The 25,259-nt window shown below is 35.8% G+C and overlaps 1 protein-coding gene across 2 annotated transcripts in view; it reads right to left on the bottom strand.

Annotated features, from left to right (window-relative positions):
• Positions 1–25,259, bottom strand: part of Plpp1 (phospholipid phosphatase 1) — a 92,615-nt gene that overhangs the window by 8,263 nt on the left and 59,093 nt on the right. The window contains exons 2-4 of one of the 2 annotated variants that reach the window (XM_076857290.1): positions 24,462–24,613; positions 18,436–18,716; positions 2,232–2,289 (exon numbers count right to left, since the gene is read on the bottom strand). In XM_076857290.1, coding sequence (XP_076713405.1) covers positions 2,232–2,289; positions 18,436–18,716; positions 24,462–24,613 — 491 coding nt within the window. The remainder of the gene's footprint in view (positions 1–2,231; positions 2,290–18,435; positions 18,717–24,461; positions 24,614–25,259) is intronic. The other variant, XM_076857289.1, reaches the window with a different exon arrangement.

Here is a 25,259-nt window from a genome sequence, read left to right as displayed (position 1 = left end):
TCAAGATCTGCCTCACCTGACCTTTAAATTAAGTGGGCAAGGGTACAGATCAAGGAAGCAATCAAATAAGGGTCACCTAGTCAAGAGATGCCCAGAGAGCTCACAGACCTCAGCAGTCCCTTTCCAAGGCCTCTGCTCCCCATCTATAAAACTGGCAATTGCTCATTTCTATTCTTCATGGAGATTATTAGAAAAAGTCAAAAGTAAAATTAGCATAGCTAGGCATGGTGGCACACACCTATAATCCCTGTGACTCAGAAGGCTGAGGCTTTCAACTCTGAGCCAGGCTGGGCAACTCAACAAAACCCTGTCCCAATTTTTTTTTTTTTTTAATTATAAAGGGCTGGGTATGTAGCTCCATGGTAAGCGCCCCTGGGTTTAACATCCAGTACCACACACAAAAAGGTAAAAACAGTGTTAAATGCAAATCATCATCAATATCAACCAAAACTAGATTCCTAGGTCTCATACAGAAGGATTGAGATGGCAGCACACGTACGTGAGTGAATAACAAAAGTCACTCTGGCAGACCTAGCTCTGTGTGGATACACCCACCCTTAAAATGTCATTCAGTAGAATCACAAACCTATGTTTGGGGGAAAGTTCTCAGGCTCTTAATGGCTCTTACCACTGTCCAGCCTCCACCTTCTCCCCTAGTGCCCGATTTAAAAAGCAAAACATGTTGCTTCCATTTGGAAAGAATGCTGATTTTCCCTAATAAGATAAAAGGGGATGTCAGAATACTATTTGCTATTAACTGCCTTGAAATAAGTCAAATTTTCCATGGCAGGTCTACAGAAACATTTGGGTATCTTTAAAAAAAAAAAAATTACTAAATTCTGTTGAATTTGTACCTTGTTGCTTTCTCACAAAACTAAATTAACATAGGATGAAAGTTGCACAGTTTCCAGAAATGTTGGAAAAGCCAAAACTCTGTAATGGTTTGAGCTGTGTGTTTGAATTTTATATAACACCTGAAATTTACATTCTTTTCATTGTGGGAATTTGTTTTTTTCAAATAAAAGCAAGATTCTAGTAAAGTTAACTTTAAATTCTGAGACCAAATTAACTCCCATCAGTCTATCCTTAATATTACACAGCATGGATTTTTTTTTTTTTTTTTTTTTTTTTTAGTATTTTTCTTTTAGTTGGACACAATACCTTTATTTTATTTATTTATTTTCATGTGGTATTGAGGATCAAACTCAGCATCTTACACTTGTTAGGCAAGCACTCTATCACTGAGTCACAACCCTAGGCCCACACAGCATGGATTTTTAATCTAAGTCTTAAATACTCACACAGCACTAAATGTAATCAAAGGAAAAACCAAGGGATCTGCAAATTTGCACAGAATACAACTATATACAAAACCAGTTACAAAGAAAATTAAGAAAAAAGTTATAATTGATCTATTAAGACAGAAATCTTATCCTTTTCCCCCTAAATGTTGATAATACACTATACAGTTTTATATATATACACACACACACACACACACACATATATATATATATACATATTTATATGTATATGTAGAGAAAGAACATAATAAAATATAAAAATAAATTTAAATTGACTTTTAAAGATCCCCTGAATATGTCCTAGAGTTTGGTCTTCTATTACTCTCCAAAAAAACCCTTATGTATTCATCTCTAACTTGATAAGCAAACTATGGGTGCAGATCTTTTCTAACTCCTCACTGCCAAGCTAGTAAAATGCATCAGCAAACTATGTGCTGCTCAAAAGCCTAGCAGTCAGACTCGGACCTGGAAGTCGAGCAAATGACCACTTCCAGAAGTGGAAGCCTCTTTGGTCCAGTGGAAAGCAGTTTGGGAAACATTTCAGAATATGAAAGAAAAACAAAACCTGCTCAAACAGGAGCAACAACAGCTGCCCTCACTTCCAATAAGAAGGATTCAGCTCACCAGAGCAGGCCCTGGGCATAGCAAAGAGGCTGCTGAACGCCCACAATGAGCAATGGGTAGCCTGCTCCCAATTAGGGTGCCCGGGACTCTGGATCAGTGACCTCTGTGAGTACACAGAAGACATCTGTGTGTTCCAGAAAATGTCCCAAAGAAGGGTACCCCATCAGTTCATTCTTAGCAGGAGACTTAAAGATTTGATGGTCTGTTTGGCTTTTGCCACTTGCAACCCAAGAGCAGACACTTAGGAGAATCAAGCATCCCACGCATCATATCCCCAACCATCAGCAGACATGAGGTACTTACTGCCAGGAACAGCATGCAGTACATGGAGAATGAGGAGTGGCCAGAATAGAAGGACAACCTAGAAGAGAAACGAGACATTCATTTTTCTCCCTGAGGCAGAGCCTAGTTTTGGAGGGCCTGCATATATGCTGGTGGTGAACTCATTTTGTTTTGCAGTTCTTTTCTTTCTTCAGTGCAGAAGATCAAACCCAGGGCCTCGTGTACACTAGACAAGCACTGTACCACTACCTGATCTCATAAATCTCCTTCCCTTCAGAGGGCACAAAGTTCCCTCCTCCTACCTTCAGAAATTAGAAGGATAAGGGTGGAGACGCAATTAAGACAGGAACTGTCAAGGTGTCCAAGGAGGACATGAGGTCAGATTCATATGTGGGATCATTTTATTGAAACCCAAGATGGGTGATGAATCATTGTGACCAAACTCACCAGGCATTTCTGTAGCTGTTGGAGGAGCGATACTGACAAGCTGTAACTGGCACAAAGGGCTTTGACTTGACTGCATAAAAATCCATATGACTGTGATTTAAGTTTTCCATTTGCAGGGTTTGTACCTGAATAAGGTAATGCCACCTTTGGTACACTTGGAAGTTTATCCCTTTTCTCTATCCATATTAATAATTTTGTGTTTTAAGTGAACACACATCTTGCCTTAGATTTCCCACAATATGAAATGCTTTTGACATTTATTTTTAAATTGTGCTCTGATCATTCTGTACCAAATGAACATCCTTTAATATTATAATCTATAAACATCTGAGTATCATTTTTCCACCTAAAAATGATAGTGATGGCAAATTTTAATTTTATAGAACTTCTGAAAAAGAAAGATAAAGCTTACCAATATTCAAGATCTAAATCGTGCTCTCAAAGAATTACCTACTGATGCAAGAAGACAAGCATACTCTAGATACAACCTACACATGAAAAGATACCCATACAAATAATTACGATGTTTCTCCTGACTGCTTTTCCCTATACAAAAATAAGAACAAAGGTGTTTTACTTATTCAAAAGGAATTTAAAGCCTATGTAGGTTCCTGGGATTCAGAAAGAAAGAGAGACTCTTAAAACCCAAAACAGAGAGTGATGTGTGTAAATCTGGCAACAGAGGATGGGAGAGAAAGTAAAGATTTCTTAAACATATACTGAGAATGATTCTATCAAGAATTTGCTTTTCCCACCCAAAATTTTGATTGTCATATACATTCCTAAGAGAATCTTCTAATGTCCTGTGCTACCTAGGAATTATATAACTAAACCTGCTAATTGTTCTGGTTTTAATCTAGGTAAAACAGATAAATAAAGCACTGCTTAGCTTTACTGTTTGGCCACACAGAGTGTGTAGAGCACTGTTTGGCCACATAGAATGCGTAGAGCAGAGTTCTGTACATTTTATAGTTAGTTTCAATAAACTGAATAGCCTACATATTAAAAAAGACAATTTTAGGGACTGTCAAGGCCCATCAATTGAATGTAACTATGATGACAGAAACAGGCTCAAAGTCAAGCCATTTCATTTCACCAAATCCTATATCTTGTACCATGAAATCACAAACTGGAAACTTTAGTAGTTTAAACAGCTCTCAATCCACAACAGAGCAATTTCATAGGATGAAAATGAAATAGTTGAATCAAGAAGTCTGCCCATGACTTCAACAGGGATTAAAAAAGAAAGAACTACTCATTATCACTTTCTAAATCTTTACACACAGTAACTTATCAAACAGATCGTGGTAATATGAAATTTTACTTCTGTTAAAAAGAAAACAGACCCACAGAAGACATAAATTCAAATTATTCATATTCCATACAAATCTAGTTCTACTGGAATCTCAAGGAAATGCATTTGCTCCTACAGATATCTTATCATATCCATAATCCACAAATGAACTAAATATTTGTATGGAGCCCGGTATGGTGGCCCACACCCATGATCCCAGTGGCTCAGGAGGCTGGGGCAGGAGGAGACTTGTGAGTTCAAAGCCAGCCTCAGCAACTTAGTGAGGCCCTAAGTAACTCAGCAAGATCCTGTCTCTAAATAAAATGTAAGAAAAGGCTAGGGATGTGGTTCAGTGGTTAATGACCCCTGGGTTCAATCCCCAATGCCTGCCTCCCAAAAAAACTGTATGGGTAAATTAATAAAATCCAAAAATAAGTCCAAATGCTAAAGTGTCTGCTTCACAGTGATCTCAGCAGAAATGTTTAAGACTTTGTCCCTAGCTAAAGATCCTTCCCTTGGGAATTTTAACCAGTCCCATCTCACTTCATTACTGCCCCGGTGATGAAGAAAAAGTAACAAAGCCAACTGTCATCAAATCATAGGAAAATGTTTTCAGAGGGAAAAATGTATTTTCAAATGCTGCTGTTTTCACCAACTCTAGGGAATGGTCTGTTAAACATTAAGGAACCTTCAATTAGTAAGTACATTCTTTGGTCTTGATTATGTAACTTACTGTGAATGAAGTCTTTTTATAAATGGCAGATTTAAGATTTCCCCTCTTCCTTCATTATCCAGGGTACCCCCTTCTTCTTGAAAAGGTGATTAAACTCAGTCTGAACCTCAATATCATAGCCATCACCTCAACCTTATATCTGAGTTCCCACTGGATTCAGCCATACTGCCACCTCTGTACTCCCAACATCTACATCCATATTTGGTCTTATCTGCAAAGACAATCAAATCCAGCCTTTATCAGTCATCAGAAACAATTAGCTCATATGAACCATTTCTTAACTAAGCGTTTTGGGGCCCATGAGGTTAAATCACAAGGAACCCAGCCAATCATCCCTGGGCTCTTCCCTCACTAACAGACTTTCTTCCTTCTTCCCTCCCCATTCTCCAGAGTTTAAAAGCACTGTAAAACACAATTTTAACTATCCTTTTACTTTGGAAGTATCTTTATATCTTTGTGGGAGGAGCAGTACTGGGGGTTGGACCTAGGACTTCATGCATACTAAGCAAGCTCTCTACCACGGAGCTACATCTCCAGCCCTCGCTTACATTTTTTTTTTCTTTTTTTTTTTTTGGTACCAGGGATCAAACCCAGGGGCACTTACTACTGAGCCACATCCCCAGCCCTCTTTTTATTTTCTAATATATTTTATTTAGAGACAGGTTCTCGCTGAGTTGCTTAGGGCCTTGCTAAAAGTTGCTGAGGCTGGCTTTGACACTCAAGATCCTCTGGGCCTCAGCCTGCTGAGGGGATTACATGTGCACACAACCATGCTGGGCGCATTCATTCTGGAATAATTTTTTTTTTTAATACAGAATTCTAGGTTAATGATTTTCTTCCTCGTGACTCTGAGGATATCATTACATTATCTATGGCTTCTGCTTTTGCTGTTAAAATATAAGCCTCTGTGCCATTCCTTTCTGTATTCTGTCTTCTCTCTTTCATTGCTCCCCACTGCCCCCCATGCCCAAGTCTTCAATAGTCTACAACTATCATATATCATGTAGGGACTTCTTTTTATTTACCTGGTTTGGTACTTATTGGCTTCCTATATCTGAGTATTTATACTCTTCACCAATTTTGTAAAGTTCCCAGCCACTTGGAATACTGCATATTCTCTATCCTACTATCTTTTTGCGAGTTTCCGAATGACTTTGTAATCTACCTTCTTATTGTATCCCTCTCTAACTCTTAACCTTCCTTCTCTATTTCTGATCTTACCTTTTAAGGTCTACCTTTCACTTCAGTTTTCCCTTTCACTGTGTCTAATCAATATGTTCCATTTTTAAAATTTAAATTACTAGATATGTTTCATTTACAGATCTCTCTGGTTTTTTTCAAATCTATCTGATCAATCCTATTAACATATTTTCAAGCTCCCCTTAGTCTACACAGTAGACATATTTATATTCTACATGGTAATTCTAGTATCTGCAATCTTTGAGTTTATGTAACTTGTTATATTTGCTGACTCTCACTTAAGGTAGCTTGTTTCTATGTATGTTCATTATATTAAAATATGTGTTCATGTCCTTGGGACTCCATCTTTGGGGAATCTCAGAGATCCTGGTTTAAAGAGAATTCTTCCAAGAGAGACTTGTATCAACTTGTGCTGTGTTCACTATAGATCCACTTTGACCTTCAAACTTTAAAAAAAAAAAAAAAAAAAAAAAAAAAAAGACTTACAGGTAGCATGAATTCTGGCTCCAGACCAGTGAGTGTGACTGTGGTCTTGTGGTTAAGAATTCTTCTTAATATCTCCCACGGGGAGGATACTGCCCTTTGGGAGTCCTTACATTATCCCTGTGCCTCCTGTATGTCTTCTTACTCTCCTCAGTCTGTCTTTATCACCTACACTTCATATTCACAGTCTACCAAACTTGGGTTCTAGGCTTTCAGAAAATGGCAGACAGGGCACACATTGGATCTGCAACACTAACTGATCCTGGCCTCAGGTCTCAGCTATTTATACATTTATATGTATATATGTCTATATGTGTGTATGATATATATAGATATAGGTATGATTTTTTAAAATAGGCTCTTGCTATGTTGTCCAGAGTGATCTTGAATCCTGAGCTCAAACATTCCTCCTTCCTCATCCTCCCAAGTAGTTGGGACTATGTGCAGGTGCCACTACACCAACTACCACACACACACACACACACACACACACACACACATACATATATTCACACACGTATATATCGTATATATAATTTAAGACACAGTGCATATGAACGTGGGGGGCATATTTTCTAGCATGTTTAGCTGAACAAGATCAGAAGGCATTTCTAACCCTCTATATTGCCAAAAACAGAAATAGGCTTTAAAAAAAAAAAGTAAAATGCTATCTAAAACCAATCATTTCAGTAGGTGACACAACAGTTTGACAAAATGTGATTTGTTTTTAATCATACAGTGGCCAATGTTCACAAATGCACAAATGTTTCCAATTACTGATATACCACATGCCAAAGTTGGCTCTGTTGCAAATTACAACTTCCTTTCCCCCTAAAAATTGTTCTAAAATTGATTACTTAAAGCAGTCCAATGCAGAAAAGTTGTCAAACCACATAAATAGTTATAAAGTTACTGAGTATATTCAGGTACATGATACACATTACCTATGTTCCTCACAAAACTCTATGTGCACACACAGAAGATGAGCTTCACACAGTTTCAATAACTTGCTCAAAAGCCCCAACTAACTCTTTCATGCTCAAATCTGAGTCTTCCCAACTGTGCCAGGCTTTCACTACAATGAACAGTAGAGAAATCCAGAAAGATTTTTAATCCTAACATCTCCAGGCAGTGAGAACCAATCAGAAAGAACAGAAATTATAATTTATATGTGGCAAAATGTATGAAGTAGTATTATGAAGCCAGACAATCTAAAAATAGATGTTGTCAGTAACCATTTGAAGAGAATAATAATTTGTACACTCCAAAGGCAAAATAGTAGGAGGACAATTACAACAAGAGACAGTTTCTTTACAACTTATTTCCTGATTTTAAATATTCACATAAACCATATTAACTTGAACTGTAAGAGAAATTTCCCTTTGTGGTAACCTTTAAATACTGAATTATCCTGTTTTTTTTTTTTTTTTAAAGTTTAAAATGTCCTATACAAACAGACATGTGAGCAATGACCTCTTAATGAACACTAACTTTTCCCAAGTATTAGTCCTACTTTATTTTGAAAGAATGCTGACAATAACCATGCTAAAAGTTCCAGCATTAGATATCAAACATTGTAGATAATCAGCATTAGATTATGTACAAAAATCCCATATCTAGGATACTAAGTAGGTGATGACGGGGAAAATGTGAACTTCACTTACACACTTTCAAGAGGAGGATGGCTTGACTATCTACCCACATGAAAAACATTTTTGATTCAGTAATTCTACTTCAAGGAATCTATCCTAGAGAAATGCACACAAAGATTTGTGCTGAAACACAACTGGCAATTCAAGGACCCAAGAAGGGTCCAGACCGACTTTGTATTTTATTTAGAGACAGAGTCTCACTGAGTTGCTTAGTGCCTCACTTTTGCTAAGGCTGGCTTTGAACTTGAAATCCACCTGTCTCAGCCTCCTGAGCCACTGGGATTTCAGGCATGTGCCATCGTGCCCAGCCAGATTACTTTTAAATAATAACTTTCATAACTAATACCTTTCATAAAGTGAAGGATCTTTTTAAATCACCCCCTACTTAATCTTATATGTTGATATTTCCATATAGACATGATAATAAAGAAGGTTGTTGAGCTACTGACATACACATGAATAATACAATAAACCTGAACAAATCAATTTTTTGGAGGTATAAGGAATTATCTGGTAATGTCTACAATTAGACCATTTATAGAAGAAGCAATCTAGCAGATTTTACCAAGTGCTTAAGTACTACACCCAGCCAGTTTACTTGGAATGTGTTTTACTATTATAGAAGGCATGTGCTTAAATTTCAGCTTTATTTACCAGCATGTGATCTGCATTTAAGGAATTATTTCTCACACTTAATCATATATATTGCAATTAACCTTCAAAACAATACAAGACTGCCATAATCTAAACATGAGTAAGTTTGTTTTGAATATCTGATTCACAAAACTAGAGATCAGACACTCGGAATTGATCGGAAACACCAAGTTTGCACTTTGAAATTTAGGACTAGAAATGTAGTTCACAAGTAGAATACTTCCTAGCATATGTAAGATCCATTTGCAATGGTAGTCTTAACCACGTTTTAGTGTTGCAAGTACAGCCCCATTTAATGTATAGCAAATTCTCAAGTATTAATTCTAAACAGTAAGTATAACTTTCTAGATAGTGCAGTTAATAAGTATTCCATTAAAATCCATTTATTTCCTTTTTTTTTTTTTTTTAAATCTAGGACCTAATGGCCACCACAACTGAAGTCTGGGGAGATTCCTATGATATCAGTGATGGCAGACACAGCACAAGGGCATGCACATGTGCAGGAAACAGAGATGGGGCAAGAAATTAAGTGAATGAAAGGGAAAAAATCAAAAGCAAAACCAAAATTATAGGAGGATATTCTCATCCTAACATGTAACTCTGACTCCTTTATATCATCAACAAAAAATGACTCATTTGGAGTGTTATGTTCCCTTCTCCCCTGTATCAAGCCATTATAATTTTATTACTAAAAACTTATATGGGGACAGGTAATGAAGGTAAATGAGTCAAAAGAGCAGATTACACCATAATACTAGCCTATAGATAATATTTAAACAGAAATGTTTTTGCATTTATTTTGGCTTCTTGGCTTTTAAAATTCAAGAGAAAGAATAGGAAAGTCTATATCCAGCTAAACTATATTCCACAATAGAACAGAAATGCAAAGCCACAGTTATGTATCATTATTATACAGCTCTGAAACTGGTAATAACATTCTGGGAGCACAAATGGAAATCACAATTTTCTGTGAAGATAAAAAGTCTTGCCATAATTTCATTTCTCCATTGATGATTCTTTCTCCTTGCTTTGGAAGCCCAAAATTTAACACAGGATCTTCTCATTAAAAATTACAATTATTTTTAATTTTAATTTTTAGATGCTCATACTGTTTTTAAAGAGGTTGTTTTCCCAGCCCTGCTATAGGACTTGAAGTACACAATTCATATGCAGAATCCTTACAAGATGGCAGAAAAAAAAAAGCCTATAAACACTTAGGTCAAAAGTATAATCAGAGTGTAGCAGAGCCTGGTGGCACACGCCTATAATCCCAGAGGCTGAGGAAGCTGAGGCAGGATGATCCCAAGTTCAAAGCTAGTCTCAACAAAAGCGAGGCTCTAAACAACTCAGGATGATCCCAAGTTCAAAGCTAGCCTCAGTAAAAGTGAGACTCTGTCTCTATTAAATAAAACTCAAAAAAAAAAAACAAAACAGGGCTGGGGATGTGGTTCAGTGGTCGAGTGCCCCTGAGTTCAATCCCTGGTACCAAAATTAAAAAAACAAAAAAAGGACAATCAGAGTAACTGTACCTGTCAGCCAATTTATACACTCTAGGAAGAGAGTATTGACACATAACAACTGAAAAATGATTTTTATACATTTTAAATAAACTGTATTTCTTAACATATTGCCAAAATGTGATAGCTTACATATAGAAACAAAATCTCATCAACAAGAAATATCTTCATAAAAAAATTTTGTGCCAAAATTTATGTACCTGAACAAGAGACACAAGAGATGTATGAAGAATTTGTCTTTTAAGAATCATTTACAAAGACATTTTCTAGAATTCGGGCAAACCCTTATAATGACTTTCTTAAATTCCTTGAATGAGAGAAAAGATTAGTTTCCCTGTCTTTTATGGTGGTTGATCCAGGAGATATATTAGAGAGACAGGCATAGGGCTTGGTGGAAAAGTACAAAACTGAGAATCAAAGTCCTGAAATTGAGGTCATAGCACCACAGAACTGCTTCTAGGATAAAAACTGAGATGCTAATCCTCACACTGCTCTAGGTGTTCATTCATGGAAGTGGGACTGTACTACTCTCTCTGTTTATGCTGTAAGAATGCTACAAGGATAAAAACAAATAGCAAATGAGCAGTACTGAGAAAATTTGGATATGTACACCATATATTAAGAAAATGGTTAACTCTCAGATTAGTTTTTTTTATCACTGAAAATAAGCACCCTTCTTTGGTTCCCAGTAAACAATAAACTAATACACCATATTTTTTCCTGTTGATTGACATATTACCTTTTTAAAAAACAATAAATAAAGTGTTCTTAAAGTTATCTGAATAAAATTAATTTGCAGTCAAAAGAATTACTTCAGCTAGGCATAGTGGTTGTAGTCCAGGAGGCCGAGACAGGAGGATCACTTGAAGCCCAGTAGTTCAAGGAGAGTCTAGGATAAATGGCATGGCCTATCCAAATAAAAATACAGAAAGAGAGAATGGAAAGACAAGTGCAGATTGGGAAAAGATATTTGAAATGCATAGCCGATAAGGAACTTGTATCCAGAATATATATTTTAAAAAATTTCAATACCCAAGAAGAAAATATAAACAAGAAAACCCAGTTTTCTAAATGGATGAAAGATTTAACAAGAGTGAAGTGGCAAATAAGCATATGCAAAGATTACCAATATCATTAATCATTAGAGAAATACAAATTAAAACCACAATGAGATAATACTATATAAAATAGCTACAATTAAAAAGATTAACCCCATATTGGCAACAATGTAGAGCAATTCAAACTCTCATATACCACTGATAGCAATGTAAACTGGTACAACCACTTTGGAAAAGTTCCAGAGATTCTTAAAAAGTAAAACTTACAACTACTATATGACTTACCCATTCCTCTATGCTACAGATTGAATGTGTCCCCCAAAGTTTATATGTTGGAAACTTAATTCCCAAGGCAACAGTGCTGAGAGATGGGATCTTTAAAAGGTAATTAGGACATGAAGGCTCTCCCCACATTAGTGGATAAATGTCATCATCACAGGAATAGGCAATTCTCCCTCTCCCCAATGAAGCCTTTGGCCAAGCTGCTGATGTTCCCTGATGCAGTTCCCTGATGCAGCAAGAAGACCCTCATCAGATTCTGCCCCTTGAATTGGGACTTCCCAGTCTCCAGAACCATGAGTCAATAAACTTATGTTCATTTTAAATTACCCAGTTGGTGGTATTCTTTTTATAGCAGTACAAAACAGACAAAGACAGAAAATCTAAACTGAGACATTTTTTTGTTGGGTTTATAATATACACGGATGAAATAAACATTTTCTCCAAGTACATATTTGCTCTTGCCACTTCTTTAAACTTTATATAATAAGTTTTAGCCAGTATTACAAGGCAAAAAATCAGAAAAAAGAAGTAGTACAATTTTCTTTGTTCACAGCATAAATAGGAATATAGAAACTCTTGAGGAATAATAAAAGTTACTCCAATTAATAAATTAAATTAGCTTGGTTGTAGGACACAAAATCAACATAAAAACCAATTTTATTTCTACACAATCCAAACAACTAGAAATTAAAGATATTTAAAAAAACAGCTTCTCACAATTGACATCAAGAAACATTAAAAACTAAGCAATGTGTTTCACAAAGTGTGCACAAGACCCAGACACTGAAAACTTAAAAATACTGGTAAGACAAACTAAAGAAAACCAAAACAAATGAACAGATATACCAAATTCATGGTTTGAAAGACTTGATATTAAGAACAATTCTTCACATGATGACCTACAGATTTAAAGCAATCATAATCAAAATTTTATCAAAGAAGGCTGGGGTGGCTCCATGTGGTAGAGTTTGCCTGGCAAGTATTTGGAATCCTCAATACCAAATAAAAAATAATAAATAAATAAATAAATAAATAAAGGTATTGTGTTCATCTACAACTAAAAAATATTTTTTTAAATTCTAGCAAAGAAAACAGAGGGCTGGGGTGGTGGCTCAGTGGTAAAGCGCTTGCCTAGCCTGAGTGAGGCACTGGGTTTGATCCCCAGCACCACATAAAAATAAATAAAGGCATTGTGTCAATCTACAACTAAAAAAAAATATTAAAAAAAAAGAAGGAAAAGACAATAGACAAAACAAGCTTTAAAAAGGACAAAGTAAAAGGATATATCTTTTTTTTTTTTTGTACCAGGAATTGAGTACCAGGGGTAATCAACCACTGAGCCACGTCCACAGCCCTATTTTGTATTTTATTTAGAGACAGGGTCTGAGTTGCTTAGTGCCTTGCCAATGCTAAGGCTGGTTTTGAACTCACAATACTCCTGTTTCAGCCTCCCAAGTTGCTGGGATTACAGGCATGTGCCACCGCATTATCTTATTTTAATACTAAATTGCAGTATAATCTTGGCATAAAGAGAGGCAAAGAAATAAATGAAACAGAAGCAGTCCGGTAACAGACTCACATTTATATGGTTGACTGTTTTCCAAAAAAGGTGGTAAGATAATTTGTGAAAAGGATAGTTTTATCAATAAATAATGCTAAAATAACTGGATAGTCAATGGAGAAACAATAAATTGTGACTCTTTCCTCACATTATACCAAAAGTTAACTCAGAAGAACACAGAATATCTAAAAGACTATCTAAAACCTTCTAGAATGTCTAAAAGACTAACCAATAGTAAATGATTGCAAAGATGTGGCTTACTGGAACTCCAGTTTTTGTGGAGTGCAAAATGGTACAGCCACGATAAAAAAAAGTCTAACAGCTTCTTAGAAACACTTACACACATGCTGGCTGAATGGCCCAGAATTTCCACTCTCAAATATTTATTCAAGAGAAATGAAAGTGTATAACCTATACACAAATGTTCATAGCGCCTTACTTTTAATAGCCCCAAATTAGAAACCACCTGAAAGTCCATTAACATTCTGATAAATAGATAAGCAAACTGTGACACATCCATCCAATCTAATACACCTTACCAATGAAGAAAAGGAAAAAGGGAGGCAGGACTAGAGAGACTAAAGGGGAGGGAGAGGGAGAGAGAAAATGAGAGAGAAGTACAACATGAATGAATCACAAAACCAATATGAAGAAGGCAGTCACAATAGTGATCACCACATAATTGCTTTTATACAATATTCTAGAACACACAAAACCATAAGAACAGAAAGTACATCTGGGAATTGCAAACTGGAGTATGAATTGACAGCAAAGGCTCAGGAGCAAACTTTAAATAAAAATATTCAAAATCTTGATTAACATGGTAAACACCTTTATACATAAAACTTATCTAAGTGTACACTTAAGGTGGATAGGTTTTAATTTATGTGAAATACACCTAAATGACACTTATTTTAAAAGATGATTCAGCTAATATATACAGACCATTCTAAACTTTTAAAGGTTTGACTTATAATTTTCAACTTTATAATACTGTGGAAGCAACACTCATCCTGTAGAAACTGGACTTCAGATTTTGTTCTTTCCCAAGCTAGCACTATGTGGTATAATATTGTCATGATTTTGGGCAGCAGAGAGCCATAGCTTCCAGTTAGTCACATGACCAAGAAGGTAAACAACTGATATTCTACAGAATACTCTGTTGTTAAGCTCAGATGTTTAATAGGTTAGATATATTAAAGGCATTTTTTACTTTTCAGTTAATTGATGAACCCAGCCTATTCCATCTTAAGATTGGGAGTCATTTTGTTACAAAGTCAAGAAAAGTTAATTTCTGTTTTACTATAAATTACTGCGATTGCTAAACTTGTTTAGAATTCCTGCCCATGCCTTGAACTCACCCATGGCTGGTTTTCCCTGACCAGATAACAACCCTCTCTGAAACCTTAGCGGCATCTCATAAATTCTGATGTTGGGATCTCAATTTACTCCCTACCTTGAAGTATCATGCCATGTGGATCATTAACTACTATGATACTTTGATAAGCATAATACAAAGGCAGATAGTAGGTTATCAAAGTCCTGTTATCTATAAGTTCTCAAGACACCCCTTTGCAACTTTTTGTGCTATAAAATCTCATTCTTGAAGAGCTGGGGGGCTGGTCTCTAGCCGTGTTAGGGGAGACAGCCGCTGCACAGCTTCCTTTGTATACACAAATACAAGCTTGCTTTGATTTAAAATTGGAGTAGGTGGACTTTTCTTTGCGTCGGGGTTCAACATTAATGATGGGTTCATTATAACATAACCCCATTATAAGTCAAGGAGCAGCTGTGTTTTTCTTTTCCTTTGTGAGCTAAATTCTTAAAGGTAGTTTTCATTTTTCAATTTAAATCCATATGGTATTTTTTAAAATTAATTTTTATTGTTGGTTGTTCAAAACATTACATAGTTCTTGATATATCATATTTCACACTTTGATTCAAGTGGGGATATGAACTCCCATTTTTACCCCGTATACAGATTGCAGAATCACATCAGTTGCACATCCATTGATTTACATATTGCCATACTAGTGTCTGTTTTATTCTGCTGCCTTTCCTATCCTCTACTATCCCCCCTCCCTCCCTCCCCTCCCCTCTTTTCTCTCTACCCCCTCTACTGTAATTCATTTCTCCCCCTTATATTTTTCCCCCTTTCCCCTCACTTCCTCTTGTATGTAATTTTGTATACCCCTGAGGGTCTCCTTCCATTTCCATGCAATTTCCCTTCTCTCTCCCTTTCCCTCCCACCTCTCATCCCTGTTTAATGTTAATCTTCTTCTCATGCTCTTCGTCCCTACTCTGTTCTTAATTACTCTCCTTATATCAAAGAAGACATTTGGCATTTGTTTTTAAGGGATTGGCTAGCTTCACTTAGCATAATCTGCTCTAATGCCATCCATTTCCCTGCAAATTCTATGATTTTGTCATTTTTTAATGCAGAGTAATACTCCATTGTGTATAAATGCCACATTTTTTTTATCCATTCGTCTATTGAAGGGCATCTAGGTTGGTTCCACAGTCTTGCTATTGTGAATTGTGCTGCTATGAACATGGATGTAGCAGTGTCCCTATAGTGTGCTTTTTTTAGGTCTTTAGGGAATAGACCGAGTAGGGGAATAGCTGGGTCAAATGGTGGTTCCATTCCGAGCTTTCCAAGAAATCTCCATACTGCTTTCCAAATTGGCCGCACCAATTTTCAGTCCCACCAGCAATGTACAAATGAGCCCTTTTCCCCACATCCTCGCCAGCACTTGTTGTTGTTTGACTTCCTAATGGCTGCCAATCTTACTGGAGTGAGATGGTATCTTAGGGTGGTTTTGATTTGCATTTCTTTGACTGCTAGAGATGGTGAGCATTTTTTCATGTACTTGTTGATTGATTGTATGTCCTCCTCTGAGAAATGTCTGTTCAGGTCCTTGGCCCATTTGTTGATTGGGTTATTTGTTATCTTATTGTCTAACTTTTTTAGTTCTTTGTATATTCTGGCATTTTTATGAGGCTGTATAGTTAAACTTCAAATGAAAGAAGAAACTTATTCTACTAACTTTGTTTCTCATGCTGTTTTTACTCAGTTATTCTCTATAATTTGTCCTAAATTTCAGCCTCAGTTCCAGTAAGGTTCCTCAGTCCCCAGCAAATCATTTGATCATTCCCTCCATCCCAACTCCACCACCACAAACTCTGGAATTCCACTTCTATTGTTAAAGTCCTCTATTGTTTCCTGTGTCTTCCAACTCTTCCCTGAAAGTTTATCTATGAGTCATCCAATTAAAGAGCCTTTCCCTAGGTCTGCTTGGCCCCTTAGTTCTATCAAAGCAGCAAAAGAGATCTCCATATCCCATACACCTTAAGAGTCCAGTATTAATATTAGTATCTTCATTACTTCTCAAAGCCATTTCTGGACTGCTCTTACTCTACCCCTCACCTGAGATCAAATAAATAATATCAACTGCTACCTAAAAATATCACCTTCTCTTTTTTCAACTGCTACCTCTTCAGTCACTTTTCCCTCCTTTAAGTCTTTACATCCATATCAGTTCTCCTTATCACCTCAAAGCTTGCCATTCAGTAGCATGAGCTCTCCATTCTTCAACCTCATCATCACCAGGAAGGTCCTCTTCCATTCTCATCATTTGTTTAATATGAGTATTCTTCCACAAAAAATGGGGGCCCAAAGGCTGGGGTTGTAGCTCAGTGGCAGAGCCCTCACCTAGCATGTATGAAGCACTGGGTTTATTCTCAACACCACATATAAATAAATTAAATAAAGGTCCATCAACAACTGAAAAATATTTTTTTAAAAAATGGCAGCCTGAAATGTCTTGTTCACTGCTGAATCCCTAGCATAGGGCATAGTTTATACTCTAGCTAAATAAGGTGTTTTTTTTATTCACACTAAATGCAAAAACTGCTATCTGCAGGCCTATATTGCTTATAAGAGAACAAAGACAATGAAGTATCTTGAAATCATATAAAACAATCAAAGGATGCCTCACCCAGAAAAAAATGTTTGCTGGATGATGAACAAGTAAGGGAAATTAACAGCTATCTTAAAATATAAGAAGGTAACCACACAGAAAAGACAAGCCTGGCAATTCTGAGACTTGAGATGAAGAATTGGCTCTGCTGCCAACTATGGCTTCAGTTAATGTTACTGGGTCTGTTTTTTTAACCTCATCTATAAATTAAAGGAATTAGACCTTCTGGATTCTAAATATTGTTTTTTGGGGTTTTTTTTTGTTTGTTTTTTTTGTTTTGGTTAGGGGCAGGTAACCAGGGATTAAATTCAGGGGCACTCAACTACTGAGCCACATCCCTAGTCCTATTTTGTATTTTAATAGAGACAGGGTCTCACTGAGTTGCTTAGTGCCTTGCCTTGCTGAGGCTGGCTTTGAACTCGCAATCCTCTTTCCTCCATCTCCTGAGCTGCTGGAATTACAGGCATGCACCACCATGCCCAGGTTAAATATTGTATTTTATTCATGGCTAACAGTAATTTGGAATACAAAAAGTAGTTTAATGAGGGTGTGTAAGAAGGCAACCTGGGCTGGGGGTGTAGAAAGTGAGAGAGCACTTTCCTAGCATGATAAGGCCCTGGATTCTAATCTCAATAAGGAGGAGGAATAGGAAAAGGAGTAGGAAGCAGCAACCTGAGGATCAAGAATTGTCATGATGTGAACCTCCCCTTACAAAAATATACTCTAAGAATACTACAAGATCTAGCAGAGCTTCATAGAATGGTTGGATTGGATCAGGGTTGAGCAAACTGACTCCTGGGACAGTTTTATTTTGTATAAATAAAGTTTTATGGGATCACAGCCACACATTCATTTACCTATGGCTGCCTTTCTGCTATAATGGCAGAGTTCAATATTTGTGAGCAAGAACATATGGCCTCCAAATCCTCAAATATTTTTAATCTGGCATCTTAAAGTTTGCTGACCCTGGCCTACGTGATCTATATAGTTCATTTTACATTCTTACAAACTGACAATGAAAATAGTTTCAGTTAAAATGCTCTTAAATTGAAAAAAAAAACCAGTTAAAAGAGGAAAAATGAACTAATCAGAATAAGTTATACTCTACATACATATGTCTAAATATACTCCACTGTCTTGAACATCTAAAAAGAACAAAGTTTTAAAAATTAAAAATATTTTTAAAATAAAGAGGAAAAAAGAATAGAATACAAGACTTGTACATATATGATTTCAATTCACTCCCAGTGATCACACTACCTTCTCTCTTTTTTCAGCTAGCCAATGGCTTGTGTTCCAAATCAGTGAAACCTTCCAGTCCAAGAATACCCAAATGAAACAAGCATTACAGACTTAACACTCACCTGCCTTCCTTAACTTTGTCTGCATTCCCTCGACATATGTAGTTCTCAATATAGCCATCACTGCAGTTGATTTTTGACCAATCCGGGTCACAAACATCCAAGAAGTGAGGTCGAAGTCTTCCTATCGAATACTTGGCAATGTCAGTCAGGGACTGACTAGCAGCTGCACCAAATAAAAAGGTTCCAATGGCTTTGTAAGTAGTGGCTATGTAACTATTCCTGATAAAGGAATTTGAGTGCAAGAGTTTAAAGTAAACAGACAGAGTTTCTCCAATAAGCATCTGAAAAAGAAAGAAAGAAAAATAATATATTAAAGTTGTAAGCAGGCACTTTAAATAAAAAATAGAAAATGAAATGATAAATCAAAATAAGATCTTTGTTTAAAAACACCCCACCCCACCCTTTTTTTTTTTTCCTTTACAAATGGAGAGTCAAATTAAGATATCTGAATCTGAACCACCAAAAAAAAAAAAAAAATGTGTCAGGTCAATTATGGACACTGCTTACATTAACCACGACTGAGCCACATTTCAAAATACCTGAAAGAGCAAGGCTTTATTTCTTTCACTGTATTCAAATAAAGTGAGCTTTTGATAAGTAGACAGTGATATATCCTAGAGGGCATATACCATGGCTTATTCAAAGAACACAACTTCCCCAATTAGAATCTCCCTATATGTAATAAGCACTTATCTGTGACAGTCTTCATTTTTTCAAACATTCCTTTGAAGATATCTATCATATTAAAAAGGGTAGAACAGTTTTAGGGAACAAAAAAATGTAATTAAACAAAGGGATGTAAGACTGATACCAAAGGTCCAGAAGACAGAGATTGAACTAACAGCATTTGAAGTCCTATCTTCCAGGAGTCTTTAAGCTAGTCTCCCATAATGGGTCTCATTTTAAAAGACCAGACATATACTCTCTTCCCCTTCCCCCAAAGAAACATTTCAAGCAAATCTTTCCTCTTTGTTTTCCACTGACTTTTGTGAAATTGGAGTTAAGGCCTTCCCATAAACTATTTTATGAACTTCCCCCAATTTTAGTAGTGTCTGTGAACGTGGGAAAGCACACCAGCAAAATGAGTTAAAAGGTATAAAAACTTTTCCAAGGGCTTTTCAAGTTCACAAACCAATACCTTTAGAAACCCAAAGGATACTAAATGGCAGTGTTATAAAAAAATAACATTTCCTGGTTAAATAGGACGATAAGGTACACTATACCTTCCTGAAACCTAAACAAACAGGAAACAGTCTCCCTACTAATTTGCACTGGGGAGGCCCAGGGTTATAAATAAAGAAGTTTCACTTGAGATATACACTAGTTTTTTTTGCTTCCTCTTAAATTTGTTACAAAGCATTCAAATATTTCCAATTAGTGAGGATTAGCTGTTTTCTTAAAGTTATTAATACATATGAATTATACAACTTAATAGGTTTCACTGTGGTATTTCTATGCATGTGTATACTGTGCATTGATCACGTCCACCCTCCCTTTTACGCTTCCCATTCTCTATTAGTAGTCCTTATTCTATTTTTAGGTCTTTTTCTTTTTTTTTTTTTTTTTGTAAAAAAAAAACTGCCTTTAGGGGTAGCCTTACCATAGCTGAAATACACGGTTGTCTCCCAAAAGGGATTTCATGGCTCCTATAATTCCACAATTAGAACATTATAACTTTGACAAATAGACGATACAAAACCAAAAGGATTTCTTAATTGTTCAGTATAAAACTAATACCAACACAGTTACCTAAACAAAGCAGATGGTCAAATTTAATTGAAGTTACTATCTCTTGGGTAAAAGTCAAATCCCCTTAAATATATTTAAGCACCACAGATATATAGTCCTTATTATAGTCCTTAATGTGAATGAATTGATCAGACCCTTTCCTGAGAACAGGTCACAGGAGAGGAGAACTATGTGTACTTCTGAGGACATTATACCTTCCCAATTTTGTTTTGGGTTAACCCTGCCTCCAGTAGCCCTAAAAAGTATATATAATATATTACACACATACACACACACACACACACACACACACACACACACAAGGTCTCCTCCTTAGGCTATTAGGGGTCCCAGTAATTCCTAATAGATTAGTAGTCAGAATGACTTCTCTAATGTTTCATTTTGGAATTGACCTTTGATAGTTAAAAACATATCAACTATCTTTTTAAATTAACTTTTTAATGTTATAATTAGTTATACATGACAGTAGAATGCATTTATGCACTTTGATATATCATACATAGATGGGATATAATTTCTCATTTTTCTGAGTGTACATGTTGCAGAATCACATTGGTCATGCAATCACATATATACATAAAGTAACGTCTGTTTCATTCTACTATCTTTCATATCCTCACATCCTCTCCCTTGCCCCCACCCACCTAATCTAAGGTAACACTATTCTTCTCTAATGTCACCCCTGCCCCTGCCTTATTGTGAGTTAGCATCTGCACATTAGAGAAAACATTCAGCTTTTAGCTTATTTCACTTAGCATGATATTCTCCAACTCCATCCATTTATTGGCAAATGTCATAATTTCACTCTTCTTTAAAGCTGAGTAGTATTCCATTGAGTATATATACCACATTTTCTTTATCCATTCATTCTATTGAGAGACACCTAGGTTGGTTCCATAGTTTAGCTACTGTGAATTGAGCTGCTATAAATATTGACATGAGACGTGAAAGTTTCAACTGCTAAAACTGTGGTTAAGGTTGATATACACAAAGGACTTAAAATCAGCTTATCAACTACCTTGACCACAATTTTAGCAGTGGAAACTTCCACATCTCAGTTGTCAGCTGTTCTCTTTAAGCAATCAACTACTTTCCAGAAACAGGTGCTGAGTTTTGTGAGTGTTCCTGGTCATAATCATTATTGCTTAGGGCCACCCACTCTCTGTGCTTGCCACTGATGACAGAAAATCAGTTTGTTGGGAACACTTGAAGCAATGGCACAGATTACCAAACTGATCTAAAGAAGCTGAAACTTAAACCACTACTATTGGGATGGCTGGGCAGGGGAGCTAAATTAAAGCTGGTAACCATCAGGTTAACTTACATCTTTTTCTTTTTTTGGTGCTAGGGATTGAGCCCAGGAGCTCTCTACCACTGAACTATATTATATTCCCAGCCCTGTTCATTTCTTTGAGACAAGGTCTAAGTTGCTTAGGCTGATCTCAAACTTGCAATCCTCCTGCCTAAGACTCCAAGTTTCTGGGATTACAGGCATGCGCCACTACACCTAGCCACATCATTTTTTAAAACATGTGCTCTCTCTTTATGGAAAGAAACAGACAATATAGAAGTTCTAAGTCAAGTCTTCAGAATTAGGTGTAGAGATATATCCGTCCCTTTGATGTACACAAGACAGCCTTATTTTTTTGGTTTCATTTTAATACCTGATTCTGTTCTTTGAGTCATTTATGCTAATTCTTAACTTTTAGTGAAATCTATACCTAAGACAACTGTGGCCCAATTAATCTTAGAACTGAGAAGTCTTCTCATGTGTTTTTTACACTCTAAAACTATGATGAACCATTAAAAAAGTAAAGTTTGGGGGAGAAAAACAAAATACTTATGAAGATCAAAGACAATAATTATATAAATCAGCATTTCAACTTTTTTAAACCTATGTCCCAATAGTAGTCTCTCACCATCTGCTTTATATCTCCAATAACCAAGAGTGTATGTCTCTATTATCCCTATAGCTTCATATCTTTCAATCAGGGCCCACATTCTCAAAAGAACAGTCCAAAATCACTGACACATTTCCATATCTTCCATTCCCTTCCAAATGGCTCTGCCTATATTCCTTTATTCTACTGAATCTTTATGAAAAGCCAAAAATACATCATCAAATTGAACACATTTTTGTCAACTTCCATTTACTTTGACTTCTTGTAGTATTTGGCTTCACTGATCATTTCCTTCTTATTGACATTCTTTGTCTTCTGAGAAACTATATTACTGTTGGTTCCCTACCACACTCCCTCAATTACTCATATAATTATGGATCGTTTTTGCAAGTCATGTCAATGCCTGGTGTGATGTGTGAATCACTACTTTTTAAAAGATGACTTATTTTCTAATAAATAAAATTAAATATATACAAGTCTAACCAAGCATTGCCTGAAAGAAGCTGAGTTAATAAATAACTGCAATTATTTTAAATTAGTACATGAAACTACCACCCTACGCAGAGTTTGTCTTTGCTGATACTGCTGATATGAAAATAGTATTTTTAGACTACTTTTAAATAATCTGTTATTTTCAGAAATCTATACTCATATGAATGTCATCTTATTCAAAGTAAAGGTAACTTTTTCATGGCTTATGTTAAAATAGTAAAAAAAATTTCAGACTCTATCTCAAAAAAAAAAAAAAAAAAAAAAACTTACTCCCTCCTTAATGGAAAAATCATAGGCTGATCTCTCTTTTAATAGCAAAAGGAAGTATAAAGACTTGGCAAGATTAAAGGAATCCCTGATTTCTTAAAACTTAACCATACTATAGGAGAGTCACAAGTTACTCCAAATTACTCCATAGTTTCAATAATACAAAATTTCATGTAAACACCTAGGACATGCCAGGATATATGCAAGTGGTGAGGACAAACAAAATATCATCTTTGCCTTTGAGAAGCTCACATTCCTCTAAGACAAACATTTATATAGTAGAGGTGGTTTTCTTTAGTGTGCACCAAATGTATGAATACGTTAACTTTCATTGCTAATAATCTAGTGATCGTTCTTAAGACATTATATTTCTGAATTAAGTATGTTTTTAAAAATCAACTCCCAAGCTGGGCATGATGGTGCACACTTACAATCCCAGCAATTTGGGAGGCTAACTGCAAATTCAAGGTTTGTCTCAGCAACTTAGACCTTGTCTCAAAAACAAAAAATAGCCAGGAGTAGTGGTGCACACTTCTAGTGGCTCAGGAAGCTGAGGCATGAGGATCTCAAGTTGAAAGCCAGCCTCAGCAACTTAGTGAGGCACTGAGCAACTCAATAGGACCCTGTCTCTAAATAAAATATATAAAAAAAGGGTGGAGGATGTAGCCCCATGGTTAAGCACCCCTGGATTCAATCCCTGGTACCAAACAAAAACAAAAAATAAAAAAGGCTATGTATGTAGCTCAGTGGTAAAGTGCCCCTGGGTTAATCCCCAGGACCAAAAATAAATAAACTCCCCAAACAAATAAGATATATATATATATATATATATATATATATATATATATATATATATATATATATAAAATAATCTTGTTGATCTTTCTCTTGCATAGAACTACATCTTCTGGTTTCTATAAAGCTAGAAGTATGGAGCACAAAACTGTTGAATTAAGTCAGAATTCTGAATACAAAAATTTTTTAAATCATTTAGTTTAATCACTGAAGTCTTCTCCCTAGGGCCATACTCTCTAAGCACCTTCACTTGAAATATTAGAAAACAACAGCTACCATTGTGACTCAAAGACACAGTCTTGTTTTCAGTACCAGTAAAAATTCCTTCATATTCGCCGCTAATTATGGAACTTTTTATCTCCCATTTATGGTGTTGTCTAAAAATTATTTAAAGTAAACATGGGTTGAATGAAGTTTTACCATTAGTTAGCAGATTTTCTTTTCTAGAACTCAGTGACTAAAGAGAGTAAGTATATATGTATATACACACAGATACAATGAGTTATAAAATACTATGTATAAAGTATAGTAGAACACATTGCTATAACATTTGACTATATCACACTGCTACTGAAACAATGGCAAATCAGAGCTCTAATAATCACACTGAATGAAAAACATCACCATAAAATCTATACATACTCAATAAGGCTCTTCTAATTAAACACTGTTATCTTCTGGTCTCACTAAAAGCAGCTCAGATTATCTTGATCAAATAAATCTTCAATTAAAGGTAAAAACAAAACTCGCTATTTAATCATTAACACACTAACTCAAAATTAAGCTAAGCACCCAAAAGTTGGAAAAGTGGATTTAACTTACGACAACAATACTGAATGGAATGATTATTCCACCTAATAACGCATAAGGTATGGTGTCTTCTTTGTAAGGGTACTTGATGGACTCATCATTACAGAATACTCCTCGTTGGAAGGGGGTATGCCTTGAAGTAAGAATTGCAAAAGGCAATCCAGCTAGCAAAAGGGAATAAATGAAAATATCATTAAAAATTATCAAAACTGATTAACGGCAACAATCTCAGCAGATGCTTAAAAATGCATTTGCCATGAAAATAAGTGAGCACATACATAAAAAGGAAATGCAGGAATGCATGCAACAGAAATTAGAAGGATTACAGTTTAGGATAAAGGTGGTTTTTCCTACAGAAAACAAAGCTTCAAAGTCCTCTATTAACAAATTTAACAAAAAGCATCTTCCACTCTTATATCTGCCCGATACACAAATGTATTTGGGAAAAATCTCTTCTCATGCTCTTGTTTTTTAATCACCAGGTTTTCAAGACTATTTCTAAACCAATCTGTCATGGACTTTGCTTCCAAAAGGAAAACATTTGACATTTCCTTTTTATCCCTGAAACTACCACATTTGGCTAAGTCATGCTCACTAGCTATCAGAGTATCTAAATAAAACTTGATCTATTCATTACTATCCAGAGAAGGTTGGAGCTACTATGAAAAGGAATTTGAACTCAAGCCAGATATCTTAAGAAAAAATGGACAATGGCATCAAACACAAACCCACCCAAAATACAGTTGTTTTCTTCATAAATGTTTTTTTTTTTGTAGATATGCCTCACACTCACTTCCTAAAGTGCCTAAC

This window comes from Callospermophilus lateralis, chromosome 5, assembly GCF_048772815.1.
Source record: "Callospermophilus lateralis isolate mCalLat2 chromosome 5, mCalLat2.hap1, whole genome shotgun sequence".
Lineage (NCBI taxonomy): Eukaryota > Metazoa > Chordata > Mammalia > Rodentia > Sciuridae > Callospermophilus > Callospermophilus lateralis.
Note: the sequence above shows the minus strand (reverse complement) of the source record. Positions and strands in the feature narration are given on the sequence as shown.